General features: G+C 31.7%; 2 protein-coding genes across 4 annotated transcripts; one reads left to right on the top strand and one right to left on the bottom strand.

Moving 5' to 3' along the window:
• The first annotated feature begins 10,149 nt into the window (after positions 1-10,149).
• LOC107957330 (WAT1-related protein At3g28050) lies at positions 10,150-13,987 on the top strand. 3 transcript variants are annotated; one of them, XM_016892835.2, is made up of 8 exons: positions 10,150-10,592; positions 10,668-10,730; positions 10,829-10,942; positions 11,919-12,150; positions 12,253-12,411; positions 12,522-12,673; positions 12,928-13,110; positions 13,733-13,987. In XM_016892835.2, the coding sequence occupies exons 1-7, from the start codon at positions 10,411-10,413 to the stop codon at positions 13,079-13,081; spliced, it is 1,056 nt and encodes a 351-aa protein (XP_016748324.1). In that variant the 5' UTR covers positions 10,150-10,410; the 3' UTR covers positions 13,082-13,110; positions 13,733-13,987. The 3 variants fall into 3 exon arrangements, with proteins under 3 accessions (XP_016748324.1, XP_040970090.1, XP_040970089.1); XM_041114156.1 differs by lacking the exon at positions 10,668-10,730 and having other exon boundaries at positions 10,256-10,592; XM_041114155.1 differs by lacking the exon at positions 13,733-13,987 and having other exon boundaries at positions 10,256-10,592; positions 12,928-13,654.
• Positions 13,988-14,947: 960 nt separating this feature from the next.
• Positions 14,948-17,926, bottom strand: LOC107957329 (uncharacterized). Its single transcript, XM_016892833.2, has 2 exons — positions 17,175-17,926; positions 14,948-15,391 (listed from the first exon to the last, which is right to left on the bottom strand). The coding sequence occupies exons 1-2, from the start codon at positions 17,825-17,827 to the stop codon at positions 15,121-15,123; spliced, it is 924 nt and encodes a 307-aa protein (XP_016748322.1). The 5' UTR covers positions 17,828-17,926; the 3' UTR covers positions 14,948-15,120.
• Positions 17,927-22,649: the final 4,723 nt, after the last annotated feature.

The raw sequence follows: 22,649 nt of genomic DNA, 5'->3' as shown, positions 1-22,649 counted from the left end.
GCTGGACGGCAAGAGCACGAAATCACCAAGAAAATAAGGGCAAAATTGGAAAATTACAAAATTTACTTAATAAAGCTAGGACTAAAGTGGAATTATCTAGATTTCTCTTTATTTTTCTACATTCTCATCAGCAAAAACACCATGGAAGAGTTACCTTAAGCTGGTTTTTCATATTTTTACTGCAAGTAAGTTCAATTCTTGATTATTTCTTGAAATTTTTGTGTTTTTGTGACTTTTACAACTAGGTCCATTTGTTGAATTCATTAGTTCTTGATTCTATGAAAGAAATTGAAAGTTTCTATAAATATGTGCTGGAAGCATATGATGATTTGATATAGAATTAGAGCTTTAAATTGTTTATATGCTGATTTTATTGAAAGAATTGAATAGAAAGTGAATGTTTGGGACCTAAATTGTAAAAGAGTTTGAAGTTAGAGTTTTATGTGGAAATTCTGAATTTCAATAGTTATGAAATAACTTATAATGTCTAGGAAAAGTATTAATTGAGAAAATTAGTTTAATTGAGGGGTTAATTAAGTAAGGATTGAATTGTATGAACTGTGAAATTTGGGGCAAAATGAAAATCAACATTTTGCACTAAAACAGTTTTGGACAGCAGCAATAGTCTAACTTTGAAAAATCTCCAAAAATTGTATAAATTTAATTAGAGGATGAATAAAATATGAAATTAAATATTATTGAGTCGAGTTTCTTATAGAAGAAACGGTGTAAGCAATGGAATTGTAAATCATGAGATATAATAAGTTTTGTGAGACAATGTCAGAATGATTTCGGGTTCCCCTGTTCTGACTTTGGAAAATCATCAAAAATTGGATAAAAATAATTAAGGGATTAAATTTATATTTTTAAAATCCTTAAATAGTCTATTTTTAATAGAAATAAGCGGGAATATCATCTGAATCTCGTACGATGAGATAATTAATTCTTAGTGAAGAAGGGTCGGAACTGTCAGACAGCAGAACATGGGCAACTTTAAAGAATAAACTGTACTTATTGGATAAACCAAAAATTCTGAAAATTTTATGATCATAAGCTAAGTAAGTCTAGTTTCAGGGAAAATTATCGGATCTTAATTTCGAGTTCTGTAGCTTAAGATATAAATAATTTAGTGACTATGACGCAAATGGACAGTTTTGAATATACATAAGTAAATAGTGAAATTATTGATAATGTTACTTGTTGCATGTTATATAAATTAAGGATGTGGAATGGAGAGGAGGAGGAGGAAAATATGTATGAATATTCAGCTAGCATGGCTAATTTGTATGTTTTAGGCTCATGGACTAAATTGAATAAAAGTAAAATTTTATGGGCAATTTTGTAAAAAAAAAGTTTGAAATGACCAATTTGCATGAAATGAATTATTTTATTATTTAAATTAAAAAATTGAATGAAATTATTAATTTAGCTCAAGATCAGGGAAAAACATGTTTTAAGGATTAAATTGAAAAGTGTTGAAATTATGGAAAATTCTGACATTTTATAGAATTCATAGGTTGTTATCAATTTGTGTGAGAATAACGGCTAGAAATAAGGATTAAATTGTAATAATTTTATTTTATTTTAACCTAAGGATGAAATCATCATTAATTAAAAGTTTAGGGGTAAAATGATAATTTTGTTTAGAGCATTAGTTGAATGTATTATAACATAAAATAAATGAAAACGACGATCAAATTTCTTTAAAAAGATCCGGATGAATTGAATACGAGACTTGAACGTGGAAAAGAAAAGATATCGGATTAATGAAATATCTGATAAATGAATTGGTAACTCCGGTAATGCTCCGTAACTCTATTCCGGTGACGGATTCGGGTTAGGGGCGTTACAAGTGGAGTATGAATAATATTAAAATAAGGTTAAAAAAATGTAAAACATATAATAATAAAATATTTGTATATATGTTATATTATAAGATAACTAAAACAATCTTTTATTATTTCATCACCTTGCCGAATATAAACAAAAGAAAAAGAAAAGAAAGGAAGCTAGGGTTCGGGTGGTTTTGGAGCTCAATCAAGGTATGAAACTAGCTCAGTTTTTTATAATTTTTACGCTTTTGAGATCGTTGCTTCGAGTATTACAAAACCCATGCTTGAATTTTTTATTTTGATGAATATTTTTATTTGTGCCATGGTTGATAGCTTGTGATTTTTGTTGTTTGATGATGAAAAATGAAAGATATGTTTTAGATTAACATATTTTGTATTGGAGTTTTTGATGATTTTGAGTAATTAGGACTAAATTGAAAATATAATAATTTGAGGGACTAAAATGTGAAATAAATTAAATATATGGACTTGTTTGAGAGTGGGTAAAATTCGGCCCAACATAAGTATAGAGAAATTTGGTGTATTTTGTGTTTTGTGCAATAGGGATTAAATTGTAAAAATTGTAAATGTCAGGGGTAAAATGGTAATTTTACTATTTATGTGTTTTTGGACTAAATTGAATGAAAATATGTTTGAATGAGCTTAATTTGAATATCTTTAGATCAAGAACTAAAGAAATTGGATTTGGACCGGGGAAAGTCAAAAGTTGTCGACTAGTCGATCCGTACCAGTTTTTCGTTGTCCGAGGTAAGTTTATAAGCAAAAAGACGTGTTTATTTGGTAATTAAATGTTATATTTATATACTTTTATAAAATGTAGAATTTTAATATGCTATGGCCGAAAATGATTAAATTTGACTACTACACTTCCGAGTTCAATTCAACCAAGTTACGACGTCCGAAAGCCCCGTATGAACTCTAGGAATAGCTAGGATACATATGTCATGACATAGGATTCTGATATATGTGTGCGAGTAAGACCATGGCACCGATATGTGATTCTGATATGTGTTTATGAGTAAGACCCTGTCTGGGACAGTGACATCGATATGTGGTTACATGTAATACCACGTCTGGGACGTTAGCATTGTACGATTTATGTGAATATCCGAATGTCCTATCCAATTCCGAATGGTTCATCGGGCAAAGATAAGTTGTATTCGAGTGTGTAAAACGAGCTAAATGACCAGGTATGAATTAGCTTGAGGTTTATTTAAAATAAGGTAAGTGTGTAAATTGATACTCATTACAAATTGTGTGTACTGCAAATAAGGATTACTTGTGAACTAGCTATGGGTATTCAACCTTGTGAAAATTATTGGAATGAGTATTAATTATATATATGGGAATTTATGTATTCGGTCACATAATCAATGCATGTATAAGAAATTATATGGTAACACGTGAGCTTATGTAATTGAGTGTATGTGAATTAAATTTGTAATGATTATTTGGCTTTAGAAAATTAAATGCTAATATGTTAGTTTGACTATATAGACATTCGGTTAGGTGATATTTATAATGAATATATATATGTATATATATACTATGAATTTATATGCGTTTGGACCTAACTGTGTTATGATAATATAATTTGGTTTAGTTAAATTAAGTTGTATTTCTGTTTTATAGATTTTGGATCAAGCTACGAGCTCGGGGACCATCAGCAAAGTTCATCACACTGTCTACTATTTTGGTACCTTATAAGCTAAACTCAAATTATGGCATGTATAGGCTATACTATCCTTTGGACATGTTTGATTTTGGTATATATGTATTATAAGCCATGCAAAAATGGCTTGTTAATTTTGCCAAATATCTTTTCATGTTTAGATTAAATGATGTGGTTGATATATTAATTATGGTTGGCATATTCGGCTATGATATATATATAGATGTGAAATATGCTTGATGTGGATGGATAAATTTTTATATTAATTTTGGTGCATAAATTAGATGGAAGTAATGATTATAAAATTTTTTGGTTTTGGGTGATTTGACTATGACTTGTATATATATAGTATATGTAAAATTGGTTGATATGTTTGTTAAGACATGAATCTATGAATTGGTTTTGGATGAATTCGATGTTGATATATAGGAGAAATGAGAAAATTTTAAGTTATATGTAAGTTTAAATATTTAGCCGAATATGTGGCCATGGATTTAGTCTTGGATATGACCATTGCGACATTGCATGATGAGCAATAAATAATAAAAAAAAAACATGTTTGATCAGTTTAAGTGAAGGTCAAATAGTTGTTATGTATTATGCATGTATATGCATTTATGGTATTAATATGAAAGGCAAAATTATGATTGATGTCTTGAATTGATTCTTTGAAATGTTTATGCGCATGGAATGATTGAATAGAAATGGAAGTGAATATTAGTTAATCATAAGTATTAAGCATTATTTGCATCCGGTTAAGCTTAAGAAAATGATCAGATGAATAGTAACTTTTGTTACAAGTTGATAAAATGTCTATATGCAAATTTGATAAATTGTCTTGAGCATTTGTGAAATGATGAGTAATGATACTATGAAGGTATATTAATGCTCATGACATATTCGGCCTAAATTACACATTTGTTTGTTTTCATAAAAGGTTTTATATGATCATGTGACATAATATGATGGTTATTAATTTAGGCTTTAGTCACCTTGGTTATGATTATTATTTTTATAACGATTTAGACAATAAGCATGCAAAATGGTCCATGTTATATTTATGTACTAAGTTCATAAAACCTTAGTAATAGATTTTTTTTTATTAATTTCTTTGGAAATTATGTTAATGCAGATTATTTTATACGTTTATAACCATGGTTCATGATTTGTTTTATTGAGATTAAATGTATGTTTTTTTTTAATATGACCTAAATGTATTAGAGAATGTATGATAATTGTATCTTTTCCTGTAATGCCTCGTAACCCCTTTCGGTGACGGACATGGGTTAGGAGTGTTACAATCTGCCTTTTACAATTGCTTATATATATATAGTTATGAATAAGAGACACTCCAAAGTGGGTGTATTGTGAAATGTTAAAGAGGGAACACTCCAATGCAAGCTTGGAAAATGAATCTGGCCAAAGGCTGTAGCTACATGAGTGTGTTTCAATGCAATTACGTACTCCCTGGGGGTTTGTTACACTCCATCATTACTTCTCAAGAACAAGGGTACAGTAATGCAATGATATACCTTATTCACAAAAAACAAACAAACATATATTTATGATATTCCTATATATTTAGTATTGTACAATAAATGTTGTACTGGTGATAGAATTTAGGATTTAAAGCATGATGTTGGTTTTGATGAAGTTGCAATCTTATTCATTCATATTCATGTATTGTCGATGCAATATTCTGTCATATAAATGTGACTCATTCATTAGGATTTTAGGTGATTCAAGTTTCTAGAATGATCATTTGCCTTAGTGAATTCTTGTGTAGCCTTGCTAGCTTCTGTTTTACTTGAGGACAAGTAAAAACTCAAGTTTGGGGGTGTGTGATAGTAATAGAAAGAACATATGTTTTCTCTCTACTTATTGGTTAATTTGTCCCCATTTAGTTATATTTAGCAAATATTTTAGCATTTTCAGTTCAGTAAATTACATTTTATAACCCAATAGATTTTGGCTTATTTATCCTTAATTTTGTCATGTTTGGTACTGATGTCATTGCATGAGTATTCCCAAATTGCACATAGAATTGTCGCCGCACCTAACAGCTGTGTGGATAAGAACAAAAATGTGTGAGTTGTCCAGTCTGGTATAACCAACTTGTACGTACAAAGGCATGATTATGATGAAAAGACAACTATGTTATTTGGAAGAATATAAATATTCACGTGAAAAGAAAAAAAAAGAGGGGTATTATCTTCTTCAATCTATCTTTTAAAGCTTTTTGGCTATGGCAGCTTAAGTCTCTTACGGGTGAACCGACGTGAAAGGGATGCAGATCAACTTCTGAATAGAAGCCTTGAGTGTGACACAAGAGGGAATGGAGAGATTCAAGTCAAGATTGTCTAAGAATAATAGTCTCCATTTGTTCTTTTATATTTCTTTTCTAAACGATGGTGATTACTTTCTATTTCATGTTTGAACGGAAGTACACATGATTTATAGGTTAAATGTTATTTTACTCAATCTTGCTTCTACTGTTTAATCTTTGGGTTTGAATGTTTTTAGCATGAAAATGTTATTACGTTCACTGACACTGGAAAAGTGCAACTACAGTTCAAGCTAACAAGCATGACAACGGAAGTTGCTTGAAGATTAGAGGAATTTAATCCACTTGTTCTTAATAGTGTTCCATTGCCATCATCGGACGGTGTGGTTAATGTGCATGTTTAAGTCTTAGATTAAATATAGAAGTTAAGCTTGGAAAGATATTTATTGCAATTTAATGCATCGACAATCACCTATCATTTTATACCTTGTGAGCACTTAGTATTCTGTTGAATATTCACATTGGGGATCCCAGTTTATCATTATCATATTTTATCTTATTGTTTTCAAGTTATTGCTTCGACAACTACTCTCACAATTTATCTCATTTCTATTTATTTATTGCACTGACATTGATAGACAAAAGACAACCATCCTCGTGGGATCAATATCCGACAGACTCATATCTGTCTACTATACTTGCATCAACAGTCTCTGCTTGCACATTATTGTTGTGACGTTAAACAGCCGATCATGTTATTTATAACACATGGATTGATTCTGGTTCTACAATCCATATCTCAAATTCCTTACAATGGTTAAGAAACCTGAGGGAATCAGTGGGAGTTAAGTGACATATCTATTCAAGAAATAAGATGGACTCGCATGTGGAAGTAATTGGAATGTGCAAATTAGTGCTTAGGAGTGATATTATTTTAATTTTAGAATAGACTTTTTATATTCCTAGTTTTTCTAGAATTTGTTTCTATTTCAACTTGCACCTTTTGGGTATTGTTTTAGGTTTTCAAACACTGGTTTTAGTTTATTTTATAAATATGGGTGTTTTATCTGATGGTCTTTATTCTCTTAATTTACAAAATAATGTCACTCATAATGTTATGTACATTCAATCTAGTACTAAATCTTATGTTATAAATGAAAATTCCTCTATTTTATGGCATCAGAGATTAGGACACATCTCCATTGAAAGGATTAAGAGATTACTAAATGATGGGGTGCTCAGTACTCTAGATTTTGTTGATTTCAATATTTGTATAGACTGCATTAAGGGCAAGCAGACTAACAAGTCAAAGAAAGGTGCCAAAAGGAGTTCGGCCATATCAGAAGTCATCCATTCTAATATATGTTGCTTAAATATTGATGTACAAGGTCAAAAATATTTCATCACTTTCATAGAAGATTAATCACAATACATGTATCTCTACATGCTTCATCATAAGAGCAAAACATTAGAAGCCTTTAAAGTTTTCAAGGCTGAAGTAGAGAAATAATGTGGTAAGCAAATCAAGATTGTGAGAACTGATAATGGTGGTGAGCATTATGGTAGATACACTGAGGATGGACAAGCACTTGGTCCATTTGCAAAATTTCTTCAAGATAACGATATAGTTTGCAATACACTATGCTAGGCTCACCTAATCAAAATGGTGTTGTGGAAACAAGAAATTGGACTTTAATTGGACATGATGCAGAGTATGCTTAGTAGCTTTAAGCTACCTAAGTCCTTACGGATTGAAGTTCTTAAAATGACTATGTATATATTAAACCGAGTTCCAACCAAGGTTGTCCCAAATACACCTTTTGAGTTGTTCAAAAGTTGGAAACTGAGTTTACGACATATACATGTATGGGGATGCCCATCTAAAGTAAGAGTTTATAACCCACAAGAAAAGAAACTAGACCTAGGGACCATTAATTGGTATTTTATTGGATATGCCAAAAGTTCCAAATGATACAAATTCTATTGTCCATCTCATAGCACTAAAATTGTGGAATCGAGAAATGCAAAATTTCTTGAGAATGACTCAATCAATGGAAACAATCTATCTAGGGACACGATTCCCATAGGTTAACCTTCCACTTCAGGTGAGAGATTAGTTAGCATACAAAACACCCTTCAAGCTCAACCAAGTGTTAACAACCAATCAATGAAAATCCACAAGCTATTAAAAACACTCTAGTAGATCAAGTTCTTAAAGAATAGATGAATTCCATGAAAAGTAACGATGTTGGGGATCTTATGTTGTTGCCTAAAAGGGTAAAAACCATTAGATGTAAAAGATTCTTCAAAACAAAAAGAAACTTAATGGGCAACATAGAAAACATTAAATTGGACTCATTGTGAAAAGATTCACTCAGCAAAAAGAAATCGATTATACTGAGACTTTTAGTCCTGTATCTAAGCAAGATTCCTTGCACATTGTGTTAGCACTAATAGCTCATTTTGACCTTGAGCTAGAACAAATAGATGTGAAAATCATCTTTCTTAATAGTGACCTAAAGGAAGAGGTATACATGAAACAACCTGCAGAATTCTCCTTCAGTGATGGTGAACACTTGATGTGCAAGCTAAAGAAGTCCATATATAGATTGAAACAAGCCTCACAACAGTGGTATTTAAAAATCCAAAAAGTTATCTCTTCGTTTGTTTTTGTTGAAAATATCGTGGATCAATGCATATACTAGAAGGTTAGCGGGAGTAAAATATGTTTCCTTATTCTATATGTGGACGATATTTTACATGCAACAAATGATAGAGGTATGCAACATGAGGTGAAACAATATCTTATTGAAAATTTTGATATGAAAGATATGGGTAATGCATCTTATGTCATTGGCATTAAGATTCGTTGTGATAGACATCACAGTATCTTAGGTCTACCTTAAGAAACCTATATCAAGAAAAGTTTTAGAAAGATTTCGCATGAAAGAATGTTCACCGAGTGTTGCTCTGATAAGTTCAATTTGAACCAGTGCCCGAAAAATGAATTTGAGATGAAGCAAATGAAAAACATTCCACATGCTTCTATTGTTGGAAGCCTGATGTATGTTCAAATCTGTATAAGACTTAATATTGCATTTGTAGTTGGAATGTTGGTAAGATATCAGAGTAATCTAGGTATTGACCACTGGAGAGCTGCAAAAAAAGTTTTGAGATATTTTAAAGGGACAAAGGGCCACATGCTTACGTACAAATGATCAGACAATTTAAAGGTAATTGGCTACTCCGATTCATACTTTGTCAACTGTGTTGATTCACGTATATTAACATTAGGTTACATATTTATGTTTCCCGACGGAGCTATATCTTGGAGGAGTATCAAGTAGACCTTAGTTGCTACTTCCACTATGGAGATTGGGTTCGTTTCATGTTTTGAGGCTACCTCACATAGAGTATGGTTAAAGAGTTTCATTTCTAGGTTTAGACTTGTGGATTCGATTTCTGGGCCGTTGATGATATATTGTGACAATTCAGTTGTTGTCTTTATGGCTGTGAACAACAAAAGTGGAAGTCAAAGTAAACATATCGACATTAAGTATTTAGCCATAAGGGAACGTGTTAAATAAAAGAAAGTGGTTATTGAGCACATTAACACTGAGCAGATGTTAGGTGATCTTTTGACTAAAGGCATGTCACTATACAAATTTAAGGATCATGTTGTCACTATGGGACTTGTTCTCACATTGTAAATTTTCGTTATAAGAACGATTATAAAGAAACTCTATTAAATTTGATATTTCTCATATTTTGTGTGTACATTAATTTTATTATTTCGAGAAATGTTACTAAAGTTTAGATCTGGAATAAACATTGGGTTTATTCATTAAGAAATTAAGCTAAAACGTTGAGACATGATATATTGTGATACATGGAAGACACTACTCAAATTTCAAGAGAAAATATCGTCATGATTCATGCATTATGTTTCGACTTCAAGTATTCATGGGCACTACAGACCAAGTGGGAAAATGTTGGAATTGCCTTTCGGTTTGTGGGAATAACCCCATTTTTTGCTGCCCACTACTTTCATATTTTTGTTTGTGTAATAGTGACACATGTAGTTGGTGATTTTTTGCATGAACCACCACTATAAATACCAACTAAGCTTAAGGTCTCTACGCACTGAAAAATCAAAAACTAAAAATATTTCATCTAATGAAATTTTCAACTACTTAAAAGATTTTAACTATTTTCAATTTTTTATATGGCTAAATTCGACTCCTTAATTATGGTTTGAGTACTCGACATGCAATAACTTGTTACATCTTTTCTGTTGCAGTATAATATTTAAATCATTATTTATACTTACACAAGAATCTAGGTATTGGGTAAGGAGGCAATGACGAAAGGAGCTATGTCAGCAGCGACTTGGACTCGTTGCTTGTCGTCTATAACTCCTTGTTGTTAGCTATGGCTGCGTATGTATTTTAAATATAAAAGGACTTTAAAATTGATATTAATAACTAAAATTGAAATGAAAGTGTCCACCTATTTGCTCCAAAGTCCAACTACTTAAAATTCAGTCCTAGGAAGGAGGTGGCACAGAAGTTGATCGCAAGAACTGAAATTGGGTCTGAAGAATGGGGAAGGAGATGATCGGTTTGCCTATTGTAGGGATGGTAATGGCAGAGGTTGCTCAAGTTGGACTCATGATAATGGGCAAAGCAGCAATGTCCCATGGGATGCCCAACTTCGTCTTTGTTTTCTATTCCAATGCTCTTGCCTCTCTCATTCTCCTCCCTGCTTCTTTTCTCTTCCACAGGTACCGTTCGTTCTCTCTCTCTCTCTCCATAATTCCCATTTCACTTTCTCCTTTGATTTTCCGTTTTCCCTGCAGATCACACCTTCCTCCACTCACTTTCTCTATTCTTTGTTGGTTTTTCTTGCTTGGCCTTCTTGGGTATGTAAGATTAATTGAAATTATGATGTGGGTTTTCAGTTACATAACTATGGATTTCAGGGCTTTAATTCATATTTTACATGGTATTTGGTATGCAGTTGCTTTGCCCAGATTTCTGGGTATGCTGGGATATATTATAGCTCGCCTACTCTGGCAACTGCCATGCTTAATCTCATCCCAGGTCTCACCTTCATCCTTGCTGTTGCTTTCAGGTTATTATCTGTTCTCCTATTGTTGTGTGTAATACTCTGATCAATCTGATAACTAAAGGATAAAGTATACGTGGATGATGGAATGTAAGGCTATTTAATCTATTTACTTTTTACTTCCCCTGAAGTACCACTTGTATCCAACACATATTTATACATAGGTTTGACAGAAAAATTGAGCATACCCTTTCGGGCAATCCTGGTATTCCAGTCTGTAAAAGGGCCAATGGTTGGAACTGAGTTTGAAGTAATATGTCTGCAGCCATTTTGTTTTTTTCTATACCTCATAAATTCTCTTGGGATTGTTTTTGTATTTAAGAAATATGGTTGCTTAGAGGAAACAGATTGCAGTCCCTAGGAGGTTGCCTGCTCTTACTCGTACTGAAGTGGGAAATTGGGAACTTATTTAAGTGACAAATTTGTTTGATCTCCTTGCACAAATAGTTATAAATTCATCTCCTTTATAAGCTTCTTACAACTCAGGTTCCTCCTGATGATGGTTTTCCCTGCTTTTCGTTCTCATTTTGAGATCCTGTTGAGGACTAATGTGAATTCCTTTTAGCCAGCAACTGATATGATCAATGTAGACCTTGCGTTAAGTATTGTTTGAAATTGCATTCTTATTTGTATAAGTTGAATCCAGGTGATAATGTGATAACGCGGTGTAGATATCTGGAAGTTCCAGGTTGATTGTTGTGGAGGTTTTTTTTTTTTTTCTGAAAAAGATTGGAAGATGTTTGAGAAGAATACTATACTTCTACAATTGATGTCATTGGGCTTCCTGTTTCCATCCAATCAGTTTTCTGTTCTTTTATCTCTAATTATGTCAATGCTTGAGCTGTGAATGAACTTAATTGACTAGCATTTTTCATACTTGTGGTGCACAAAATATTGAAGTGCAGTTTTGTTCTAATGTAACAGTAGATATGTAAAATATATGTTGTAGATAGATTTAAATTGATGAATTTGGTGATTTCAGGATGGAAACACTGAATTTGAGAAGTAGCACTAGCCAAGCCAAATCACTGGGAACCATAGTGTCAATTGCTGGGGCATTCATTGTTACTTTCTATAAAGGCCCCTCACTTTTGATGGCACCCTCACATTCAAGCTCACCTCATCTACTTCTAGGGCAGCAGTCTAATTGGGTCATTGGAGGATTTCTCCTTGCAGCTGATTGTGTGTTTGCTTCTGCCTGGCTTATTGTACAGGTCCAATCCTCTTCTTTGTATCTGTGCAGAAAGTTGAAGCAGGTTTCATTGTGATTTCTTACTTGAAGATAAAGGAAATGATTTGTGCTCCTTAACTTTCAGGCATCAGTTCTTAAGAAATTCCCAGCTGAGCTTTTTGTTGTCTTCTATTATTGCTTCTTTGTCACCCTTCAATCGGGAATAATCTGTTTGATCATGGGAGGAGATCTTAGTGCTTGGAGCTTTAAACCTGATGTGAGATTGGTCGCTGTTATATACTCAGTAAGTGGTCAGGGTCCGAAATATTCGTTACTACACAATGTTGCAGTTCAACTGCATGCTTATCCTAATTTACGCCTAGTTAATCAAGGGCTGTAATGTGGGAATTGTAGGCTGTGTTTGGCTCTGCATTCCAACTTGGGGTTTCTACCTGGTGTATGCATCGGACAGGTCCTGTTTTTGTTTCCATGTTCAAGCCTTTGGGAATTGTTGTTTCAGTAGTCATTGGTGTTATCTTCTTAGGGGATACATTCTTTCTTGGAAGGTGACGCATTCATCACTCACTATCATTGTTATTTTAGTAGTTTTGCTGTTTGTATTGTTTATTTACTGCCACTGCAGCTGCTTTACATCTTGGTCTTGTTTAGAGCACTCTTTTCAGTTGTGGGACCGATATCGGATTCTAATATTTCTTTTTCACATTTTTCATGTTCTTTGTCTTGTGAAAAACTTCCTCATCACTTACAAAAGGAAGTTAAGACATCTAAGTTGTTAATTTTTGTTTCAAACGTGTTACAGTTTAGTTGGTGCAATTGTCATTGTTACTGGGTTTTACTCAGTGATGTGGGGAAAAGCAAAAGAAGGGAAGTTAGACGTGCAAACTCAGGGGATGATGTCAGAATCAAGCAGTCAAAAAGTTGCTTTATTGTCAAATAATACCGGAGAACCGTAGGAGTTTTCTTTACAGTCAATCAAAAACAGGTATCTTATATTGAATGTTTCCATAAGGGGAATTGTAAAATTACAAGCTGCCATAATGTCGTCTTCTGGTAATTCTGAGTATTTAGCTTGCTTTAAATAATAGGATTTGATTTTTTTGCCGATAGAGCCCATTCAGGCAAGCTTCATTTTAAAATAACATGGCCAACCATTTTCCTAAGAAAGACCATGTTTGTGTCACAAGCCTGGCCACTGGATATTGGTTGGCCTATATCTCAAGCTGCCTTTGTTCATGCCATAGGAACTGAATAGAAATATTCTTTTGAAATATAGTTTCTCCATCAACATGCTAATAATTTGTATGTTTTCCCTTTTACTTTTTCAGTTTTTCTATCATATGATTATGTTGAGTAGTGTAAAGTCTTGGCAATTGCCCGGTATGTTATTTTTGAAGTTTTAGTTGGTATTGTAATTGTTTTCCCTGCATTTGAAGGGAGGAAGAAGTGTAATAGAAACAATATGACTAGATAAACTTTTTGTTTTGTTTAATATTTGGACATGGATATTGAGATACGATTAATGGCCACCTTTCTCTCTCTCAAGAGGCAGACTAAGTGTAAGAAATTATTGATATATTTTCTTTTTTTTTTTTGGTTGTAATTAGGGTATCCACTGCCGACAGTAGTGATTAATCTTCTCGTTGCAAGTTCTCTCTGATGAGGTAAACGGCTAGCCATGAAATGTACTTTATCCTCATGAGTGAAGATCGAATCCTTGGCCACATGATTAAGGGATGAGTTGAGTAACCACCACATTATATCTCATTAAATTATTGATATTAAGATTCTCTAATTGAACATAAAAGAACATAAGAGAAGCAGTATGCAAATCTAGAAATCCATTAGCATTTTAATTTTTATTTTAATTTCCAATATGACATGGGAAACCCTAAAACGAAAAACAATTATTTTACACCTGTCCGGTTCACTAGTTCAATCTCAAAAATATGCAAACATATAAATTTCATGTGAACTGAGCAGGTGAAAGAAAATGTGTGAATTAAAAGTTTGGCTAAGGTAATATATTGGGATAAATCTTAAAACTATTCATTACAACTTTGATTTGGTTTAATTATATGTTTAAAATTTTGATTTGGTTTAATTATATGTTTAAAATTTTGTGGTTTAAATGTATATATGAAAATTTTAATTTTATATATTTAAAGAAATAAACATTTCACTTTATTTTTATATTAGATAAATATAAATATTTTGTATATAATATGCAAAAGTTAAATAATGCTATACCAAAGTTTATATATGTTTTTGAGATTTATATCTAATATGTTTCGACAAAAAGTGATACATTTAAGGCTTTGCTAATATATTAAAAATTGAAGAGAGAAAAATAGAAAGATGTAATGTGTATATATATTATAGGTATGCTTGGTAGGAAATATAAAAATATAAAAAATAATAATTTTCTCTTTATCCATTATTTGATAAAATTAAAAAATAAAAAATAAAATATTTAAAAAAATTACATAATTTTGAATTAACTTTCACATCACTTTCTTTCTTTTTTTCTCCTCTCCTCATTAAAAAAGATCATCTTTTTTTTTTTTCGCTTTTCTTTCTTACCAAACAGAATTTATTTTTTTAACTTTTTTACTTCCTCTGCTTTTCTACCTAACCAAAACACTTTTTTCCTTGTGCCCATTACCATATTTGAACAATAAATTTTTAAAACCCTCCGAAAACATTGAAAACTTCAAAAAGAAAAATGTGAAGTGTTGGAGACATCCATATTTGGCATTCGAGTCTGAGTAGCATAATTGAAGAACCCCATTTTACTAAGAGATAACTCAGCAAACATGATATAAGAATGAAGCCATCTTCACATACAATCCAAGAAGCAAAAATTTACCGTCGTACAACAATGATAATAACAAGAGATGAGGGAGCATTTTGACCATATGGTTTGTAGATGTGCCTTGAACAGCATGAAGCTCAAAATATTACAAAATTAAACTAATTTCTCAACTAAATCTATTTATGAGAGAAGTTCCTCACCAGACTCCGACATGTCTGATTCGTATAAACTGTTATAAACGGGAAGTTTCTTGCACATCAAGTGCTTTCGTCTCTGTAATGTCAACAAGATTAAGACACTATCTGTCTGAACAACACTGTATCCTGCTTTTATGTACATGTTGAATGCAGCCTCATCAATCATTCTGCAATGCAAAAATACCTCATTTGTTGAAGCCATTTGAGATAATAGTTCCTCACTTGCCTTGAGAAGATGCCAACCAATGCCCCTCCTGTATGATCCAAAAGCAGAACCCAAGAATTTAGTTGTAAAGAATGCATCTGTTTAATTACATGTAAAAAATAATGCTTCGGGATTTGTCTCCCGACTTTGCTAAAAGTCCTATGTTTACACAAAGTGGGAGTGCTTGAATGAGAAACCATGGCAAAGACTTATATGCTACAAGTCAAGAGGTTGCAAACTCTTCGGTTTATATGGTTTCGCCCGTTTAGGCATTTTGAGACGCTTCCAATTTGTGAACAAGCTAAAACTCTCGGCAACATCGGGATAACACTGGACGTGTTGAGTGCCCAACCCACAAGACTCAAATCAGAAAACTCTGAATGCTCACATTAATATGGATTCTTAGTTAAAAGAAAAAAAATCAAGCATTGAGCAATGCTTTTAGACTTAACAAGAAAATCAGCAAGAGTTAAATTTGAAGGATCCAGTTGCATATAATTTCAGTCTATAACCACGAAATTTCATCACAAATTTCAATGGATAACATCTGAACTACCCTTCTGACATTCTTAAAACATTATTCAATCAGATGTTATTTCCAGATTTAGCAAAGTTTGAATATGTACTACGGGTAAAATGTCCCTCTCCAAACTTCTTTATTTTCTCTAAGAAACCATGTCCAAGAAATAATTATAGAATATGTTGATACAATGTACAACAAGGAGGAGGATAAAGAAGGGAATGTGATGGTGTTGAAGAGGCCGGTTCACCTTAAGAGGCGGAGAGCTAGAAAAGACAAGAGGACAAAGAGAAAGCTGGGGAGAAAGTTGAGGAAGATAAATGCTCAAGGATTGAAAAGCTCCCTTTCTCATCGTTTGAGAGGGTATTTATAGGATACCTCCTCTTGTTTGCTAGTGTAATGTGGCAAGCCATTATGGAGGAGGTCGTCATCATGAAATATGTTATTCATTATGTTATTCATAGTGGGATCCATTATGTTATTCATTCAGGCAATGCGAAGTTGTTACACTAAGGTGCTCTCCATAAGTTGTTGAAGAGTGTGTTTACTGGGAGAATGTTCATACTGAGAAGTGGATTACTGATCTATAGCGAACAGGTAGCTAATTAGGTAGGGAGGCGCTTTCCGTATTTAGCGGGTGGTCTTCATTAAGTCCGGTTGGTGGATCATCTGAAGACAACTCGGGTGATCGGAAGGGTGCAGGACCCTCTATGTTGCCCACGTGGAGTCTTTTGAATCTTCACATGTTAGGCCCGAGTGGTAGGTATAAGAGAATATAATCCTCTAACCATATAAATCTTAAAAAGACTATAATATAAACATTTCAAACACATATCATAAATGATACTCACCCGAATTAACCAAACATAGGTCCTAATTTTAAAGCCAAGGAAAAGCTTTTCCAAATATATTTCCATCAATGAAATATCAGAGGAAGAAAAAGCTGACAAAGGAAGAACTCAACCTAGAATGAGAGCATATTGACTACAGGAACAGCTTCTTATTCCTAAAATGGCTTAAACATTACATATTCTAAGTTTTCCACTTAGTAATTAACCTGCTAGTGATCTTGACTCTGCTAAGTTTGTAGCACTAGTATTAATGTAATGAAAACTCAACTTGGAATGAGAACAAATATCTTAGTTATTACTTATTACCCATCAGATGACTTTTAACATTACAATTCTTACATTCTCTTATTTAGTCGTCAACCTATAGAAAGTCTTGATCACACAAAAGCCAATCACAATACAATTTAACAAGCCATTATTAGATTCCACTAATATCCAACAAATAAGGAAATAACTATTACCTTCTAAGCTGCTTTGTAACAGTCATGTTACAGATATATGGTGAATTCTTGGGAGGTATAGGTGTAGGAGGAGAAGCATTAGCACCTCTTTTATCAAAGCAAACTTCAACGGTCCCAGCAAGTCCATTTCCTTTTTCTCCACCTTTGTCTCTATAAAACCCAACAAGAGTCACCGCATGTGGCATCACAGCTCTTCTCTCAATCAAATACTGTTTCACCAAAAACCTCAACAAAGGCCCATATCCCAAAGGCATCAACATTGACTCTGCGAATGACTCAGCTAACAACCCAGCAGTCAAATCCATCTCCTCGTTCCTCATTACCCGAACCCACAACGACCCAGATTCCAATTCTATGAGGTAAACAAAAGACTCCAAAGCTTTGAGCTTTTCAAGCTCCTCATTGGACAAAAAACGGCTTCCCCTAAATGGGTCATCGAGAAAGGAGTACTGAGATGGAGTGACAGAGTTGGGGGAGGAAGAAGGGAAAGAACATCTGCAATTGCATTGGTGGAGTCTTTGGAGAGAAAGAAGAGGGTTCCTAGATGAGAGAAAGGGAGGAGTTTTGGTGGGATTAAGGTGGATATGGAAGTGTTGACGTTGGTTAGGATCTAAGTAAAGAAACGGCGAAAGTGCTGCTGCCGCTGCTGCCATAGAAATAGGATAGCTTTGGTTTAAAAGCAGGTTTGATTGATGTATTTACGATTTTATTGGTTTGCTTAATTAAAAAAAAAAAAAAACCTTATAGATTTTGAATTAGTTTATTTAATCCTTTGGTTTAAATTAATAGTCACACGCTTCGAAAACAAATTTATGCTTAGTAAAAACAAACATGGAAGGGCTAAATTCTGCTATTAGTCCCTGCGCTTTACGAAAATTTTGAATTTAATCTTTGTACTTTAATTTGGTCATTTTTAATTCTTATTTTTTAAATTTATAAAATTTTGGCCTGCGCTAAATGATAATTGTTAAATTAATTAAGTTTTGCTATTTTTTAAATTCTTATGCTGCAAACACATCATTTATGTATAATACTATATCATCTTATTATTCCCACATATTACTCACTGGAAATCTAATTAATGGATTAACGACTATTATTTTCATCTTTCTGTCATGACTGGAATTTCAAGGTTCGAAGAATATATGATTTTAGAATAATCAAATTAGAGAATATGGACTAAATCTACAAGCATAGTAAAGGACTAATAATTAAATTGAATCAAATGCATTTAACTACTATTATTTGAGTCAGGGTTAAAATTTTAAATTTTGAAAAAGTACAAGAACTAAAATTAATCAAATTAAAATATAATGACTAAATCTATAATTTTTATAAAATACATGAACTAATAGCAAAAATTAACCATATGAAATATATCTTGATTCGAAAGGAATAGTAGTTTGATATTTTTTATTCTCTCCTAAGTTTTGATACTTGCTCAATTTTTGCTACTCTCACAGAAATTTATGGTAATTTCTCATTAAGTTTTTAGTAATTCAAAATTTTTTATATGTTCTCTTAAATTGTTATTGCTTTCAGGTTGTGGCATGAGAAATTAATTTTTGATGGTAAAAAGATATTATTTTTGCATCTTAATAAAATTTATTATATATACTAATAAATACAAAATAATTAAAAATTAATAAATAAAGCAAAAGATGTTAAGAGGAATCAATATTTAGTATTCCTCATAATATTTGGTACTTCTTCGTATTTTTTTTTATATTTCCTCATAATTTTTAATTAAACTCTTGCTTTCAAAATTAAGTTTTGATCTAGAAAATCAATTTTTGATATGAGAAATATTATTTTTGCATACTGATAAATTTTGTTAAGAAGAACTAATGGTATATTTTCTATAAAAATATTTATTTTACATACTAATAAACTTATTTATATAAGGATAAATGAACAAATTTTGACTATTAAATAAATAAAATACAAACCAATATACCCTTCAAAAGTTAAAAATTCTAAAATAATAAATACATTGAAGTGATTAAATGCACTCGATTAAATACAAAAAAATAACTAATTTTTAATATATGTAAACAGTGCTAGGGGTTCGCAGGGCCCAACCAGCCTCTTTTATAAATTATAAGATTTTATTTATGTAATAGTAAAATTATATTTTATTCCTTTAATTTATTTTTTTTAAATTATAAAGATATAAATATTAAAATATTAAAATTATATTTTTATTATTATAAAAATATACAATTTAATTTTATTCTTTAAAAAAATTTTCTGACTTCACCTCTCTATATAAATTCATCCTCACGCGTGAATAAATTTTGTAGTATGTAAAAATAATAATTTTTAGATATCAAATATGGTTCATCCTACTAACAAAATTTCTTAATATGCGAAAGTAATAATTTTTTTTATTCCAAATATTGATTTATCATGCCAAAAACATAATTTCGAGAGCATACTAAAATTATGAGTATCAAATATTAGTTGGGTTTAGAAACATTTGTTTTATATATTTAATTTATTAGTATATATAAAAAATTTCACTTGTACCAAAAATTATTAATGATATAAAAAATTATGAGTACAAAAAATAGTACCAAAAATTATAAAAGTTTACAAAAATCCTAAAGAAGTATAAAGAAAATATGAGGGATACCGGGGCGTAGCCGGGGGGGCTAGCATGGGCCCCAGCCCCCCTAAAATGGAAAATTTTATTTTAGACTCTTGAAATTTTTTAAAAATTTTAAATTAATAAAGGTAAAACTGCACTTTGACCTCCTAAAATTATAAAAATTTAATTTAATCTTTTACAAATTATAAAAATATAAACTATAAAAAATTAAAATTTTATCCGGCTCCCCCTAAAAAAATTTTCTGGCTTCGCCCCTGGAGTGCCATTAAGAATTTTGAGAGTAGAAAAATTATAAAAGACTGTCAGATTTTTTTTTTGTCTTATATCAATTTTTGTTGAATTTATTAATATATAAACATTTTTTTTATGGATATAACAAATTTTATAAGTATATAAAAATAAATTGATTTCTGATGTCAAAACTTATTTTTGAAAAAGCATAAGAGGCACCAAAAATAATGAAAAATTTTCTTTATTTTTTCTTTTACCCGATAAGTATTAAAAGAGAGTTTATGGCTTAGCTTTCTCTACAATTTCCTCATATTATTTGATATTTCTAAGAAATAAATATATAATCGTATATCTTTGAATTAATATGCTTACAAAAACATCTATTACCTTTAAAAATAACACATCTATCATGGATCTATAAAAATATATTTAAATAATAAATAATTTTTTTCCTTAAAAAAATGGTGTTTTTTTTCTTCTTCTAAAAATAGTTATGTTAAAGTGACTAAAGATGAAGAAAGATAATAATAATAATAATAATAATAATAATAATAATAGAATATTGTACATGAAGTCGTGTTTTTCCAGTATCAAAAAGTTTTTTTTAAAAAAAGAAATTAACAAAAAAATTTATTTTTATTTAGTTAAATAGCACAACTTTACTGACTGTGATCTAAATAACTCTAAAATGCGCCCTGTAGATTGCATAGTCCGCTTTACTTATGTTCTTTTTTTTCTTTTAAATTATAATCGTTAGATCCAAATTATAAAAAAAATTAAAGTCATTAAATTTTTATATCGTTTGACCCAAACAATAAAAAACAACTACAGTTGGAATCCAACAATTAAAACTAAAAATTATTTTTATTTTTAATTTGAAAAAAAAATCAATAGTAATAAATCTTACTTTTACTCTCTATCTCTCTCCCTTTATACACCAAACCTTCACCTTTTCAATCTCATATATCACTATATAAGATCAATTTCAAACTTTTTACAATCTCTTTTTTTTTCTCTCACATTTACAAAATCTTCAATTTACATCATCGTATTCTCTAGCCTTCAATTCCTTTTCCTAACTAAAAGGAGATAGTAGGTGACATTACAAAGATAAAAGGACTTGTCTATAACGAACATGTCCCATAAGATCATCCAGATTGTAGATGGGAATTATCAAAACACTAACTTGTAAAAGACCAATGAGGTGGAAGTAAGTTTCCTTCCGAAAACCCTAAGCACCACTCAAAGCTCCCTCTTTCTTTGCTTGCTTTTGACTACTAACCACCTGCTGTTGATGGTTGGTCGTCTCTCTCCCTTTTCTTACTTGTTTTTTTATGCCCTCCTCTCATTTTAATAAACCCTTTTGGGGGCCTCATTTAAGATTTCATAGCTCGTATTATGGGATAATTTCTATAAAAGAAAAACAAGAAAGAATATAGAAGAAACATAATAGAGAAAAGAAAAAAGAGATGAATTTCACTGATTAGATCGATGATTGAAAACATGCCTTCCTCCTTCCATCTGATTCTATTATATTTGAGAAGAAGAATTGCCATGTGGAACAAAAGGAAAGAAACAATTACAAGGCTAAGTAAAACACAATGTTTTGCACTACCGAATCAAAATGATTCATTTCATTAAATCCCCCTTTAAACGTTACGTTTTATACTAAACTTAAAACATGAAAAAATAAACAAAAGTTTAAAATCCATTTAAGCTTATTAAATCATCCCTTAACAATACTCCCTTAATCAAAGGATCCTTGACCTCAAGGATCACAGGTTGGATAGTGTTGCTTGAGGAGTGACAGAACCTCTCAAATAGCATCTTCTAGAAGTGAGTTTGCACACTCGACCAAGACCTTAGTAACTGCCTAGTTGAGATGGCTCCTTTAACAACATACCTTCAGGTACAGTGGGTGGCAATGTGGTAGTGACAAGTTGATGACCAACATGGCATTTGATCTGGGAAACGTGGAAAGTTAGGTGGATCTTCGAGCTAAGGGGCAATTGCAAGGTATAGGCTACATCACCAACCTTAGCGTTAATCAAAAATATCCCATAAAAGTTAGGAAAGAACTTTTGATTCTTGACCCTTTCCTCAAGGAATGCTGCCTATAAGGTTGAAGTCTCAAATACACCTAGTCACCTACTTGGAAAATTCTCTCATTTCTCCTCTTATGTGCATACTATTTCATACAATTTTAGGCATGTTTAAGGTGGTATCTGAGCAACTGTCCAGTAACTTCTTTTTGTTGTAGGTTCACATTATCAGCCTTGGTTTTGAAACACCTTGTTGCAATTGTAAACATCTTTGAAAGTCTTCACTTGAAAAGATTTCAATTGTTTATCATATTTCCCATAAATCACTAAAGGATCATTTTTCTTGACATTTTCCTTTGCCCATCTTTGGTTTATTCTTTGCCCAAACAATCGCCCTGTTAGTTTTGATTGATAGTAATGTCTCAACTTTTTTGAATTGCTTCAAGTTTTCAAATAATATATTATCTCAATGTAAGGGCTAGTTGTAATAGGATCATACGATGGATACCAACTCTTTCTCCTGGTACAACCATCAAATATTTTCTCTCTGATCACTACCTATATTCCCATAGTTATCAAACTACTTGATTT

Source organism: Gossypium hirsutum, chromosome A05 (genome assembly GCF_007990345.1).
Source record: "Gossypium hirsutum isolate 1008001.06 chromosome A05, Gossypium_hirsutum_v2.1, whole genome shotgun sequence".
Lineage (NCBI taxonomy): Eukaryota > Viridiplantae > Streptophyta > Magnoliopsida > Malvales > Malvaceae > Gossypium > Gossypium hirsutum.
This window is presented reverse-complemented; position numbering and strand designations above follow the sequence as displayed.

Bases quoted from the DNA above. Each gene is read 5' to 3' on its own strand.
- LOC107957329 (XM_016892833.2), bottom strand. From the start codon at position 17,827: ATGGCAGCAGCGGCAGCAGCACTTTCGCCGTTTCTTTACTTAGATCCT. The intron at 15,392-17,174 runs GTAATAGTTATT...TGGATCATACAG, and splicing joins GTTACAAAGCAGCTTAGAAG to GAGGGGCATTGGTTGGCATC.
- LOC107957330 (XM_016892835.2), top strand. From the start codon at position 10,411: ATGGGGAAGGAGATGATCGGTTTGCCTATTGTAGGGATGGTAATGGCA. The intron at 10,593-10,667 runs GTACCGTTCGTT...TTTTCCCTGCAG, and splicing joins GCTTCTTTTCTCTTCCACAG to ATCACACCTTCCTCCACTCA. The intron at 12,412-12,521 runs GTAAGTGGTCAG...TGGGAATTGTAG, and splicing joins TGGTCGCTGTTATATACTCA to GCTGTGTTTGGCTCTGCATT.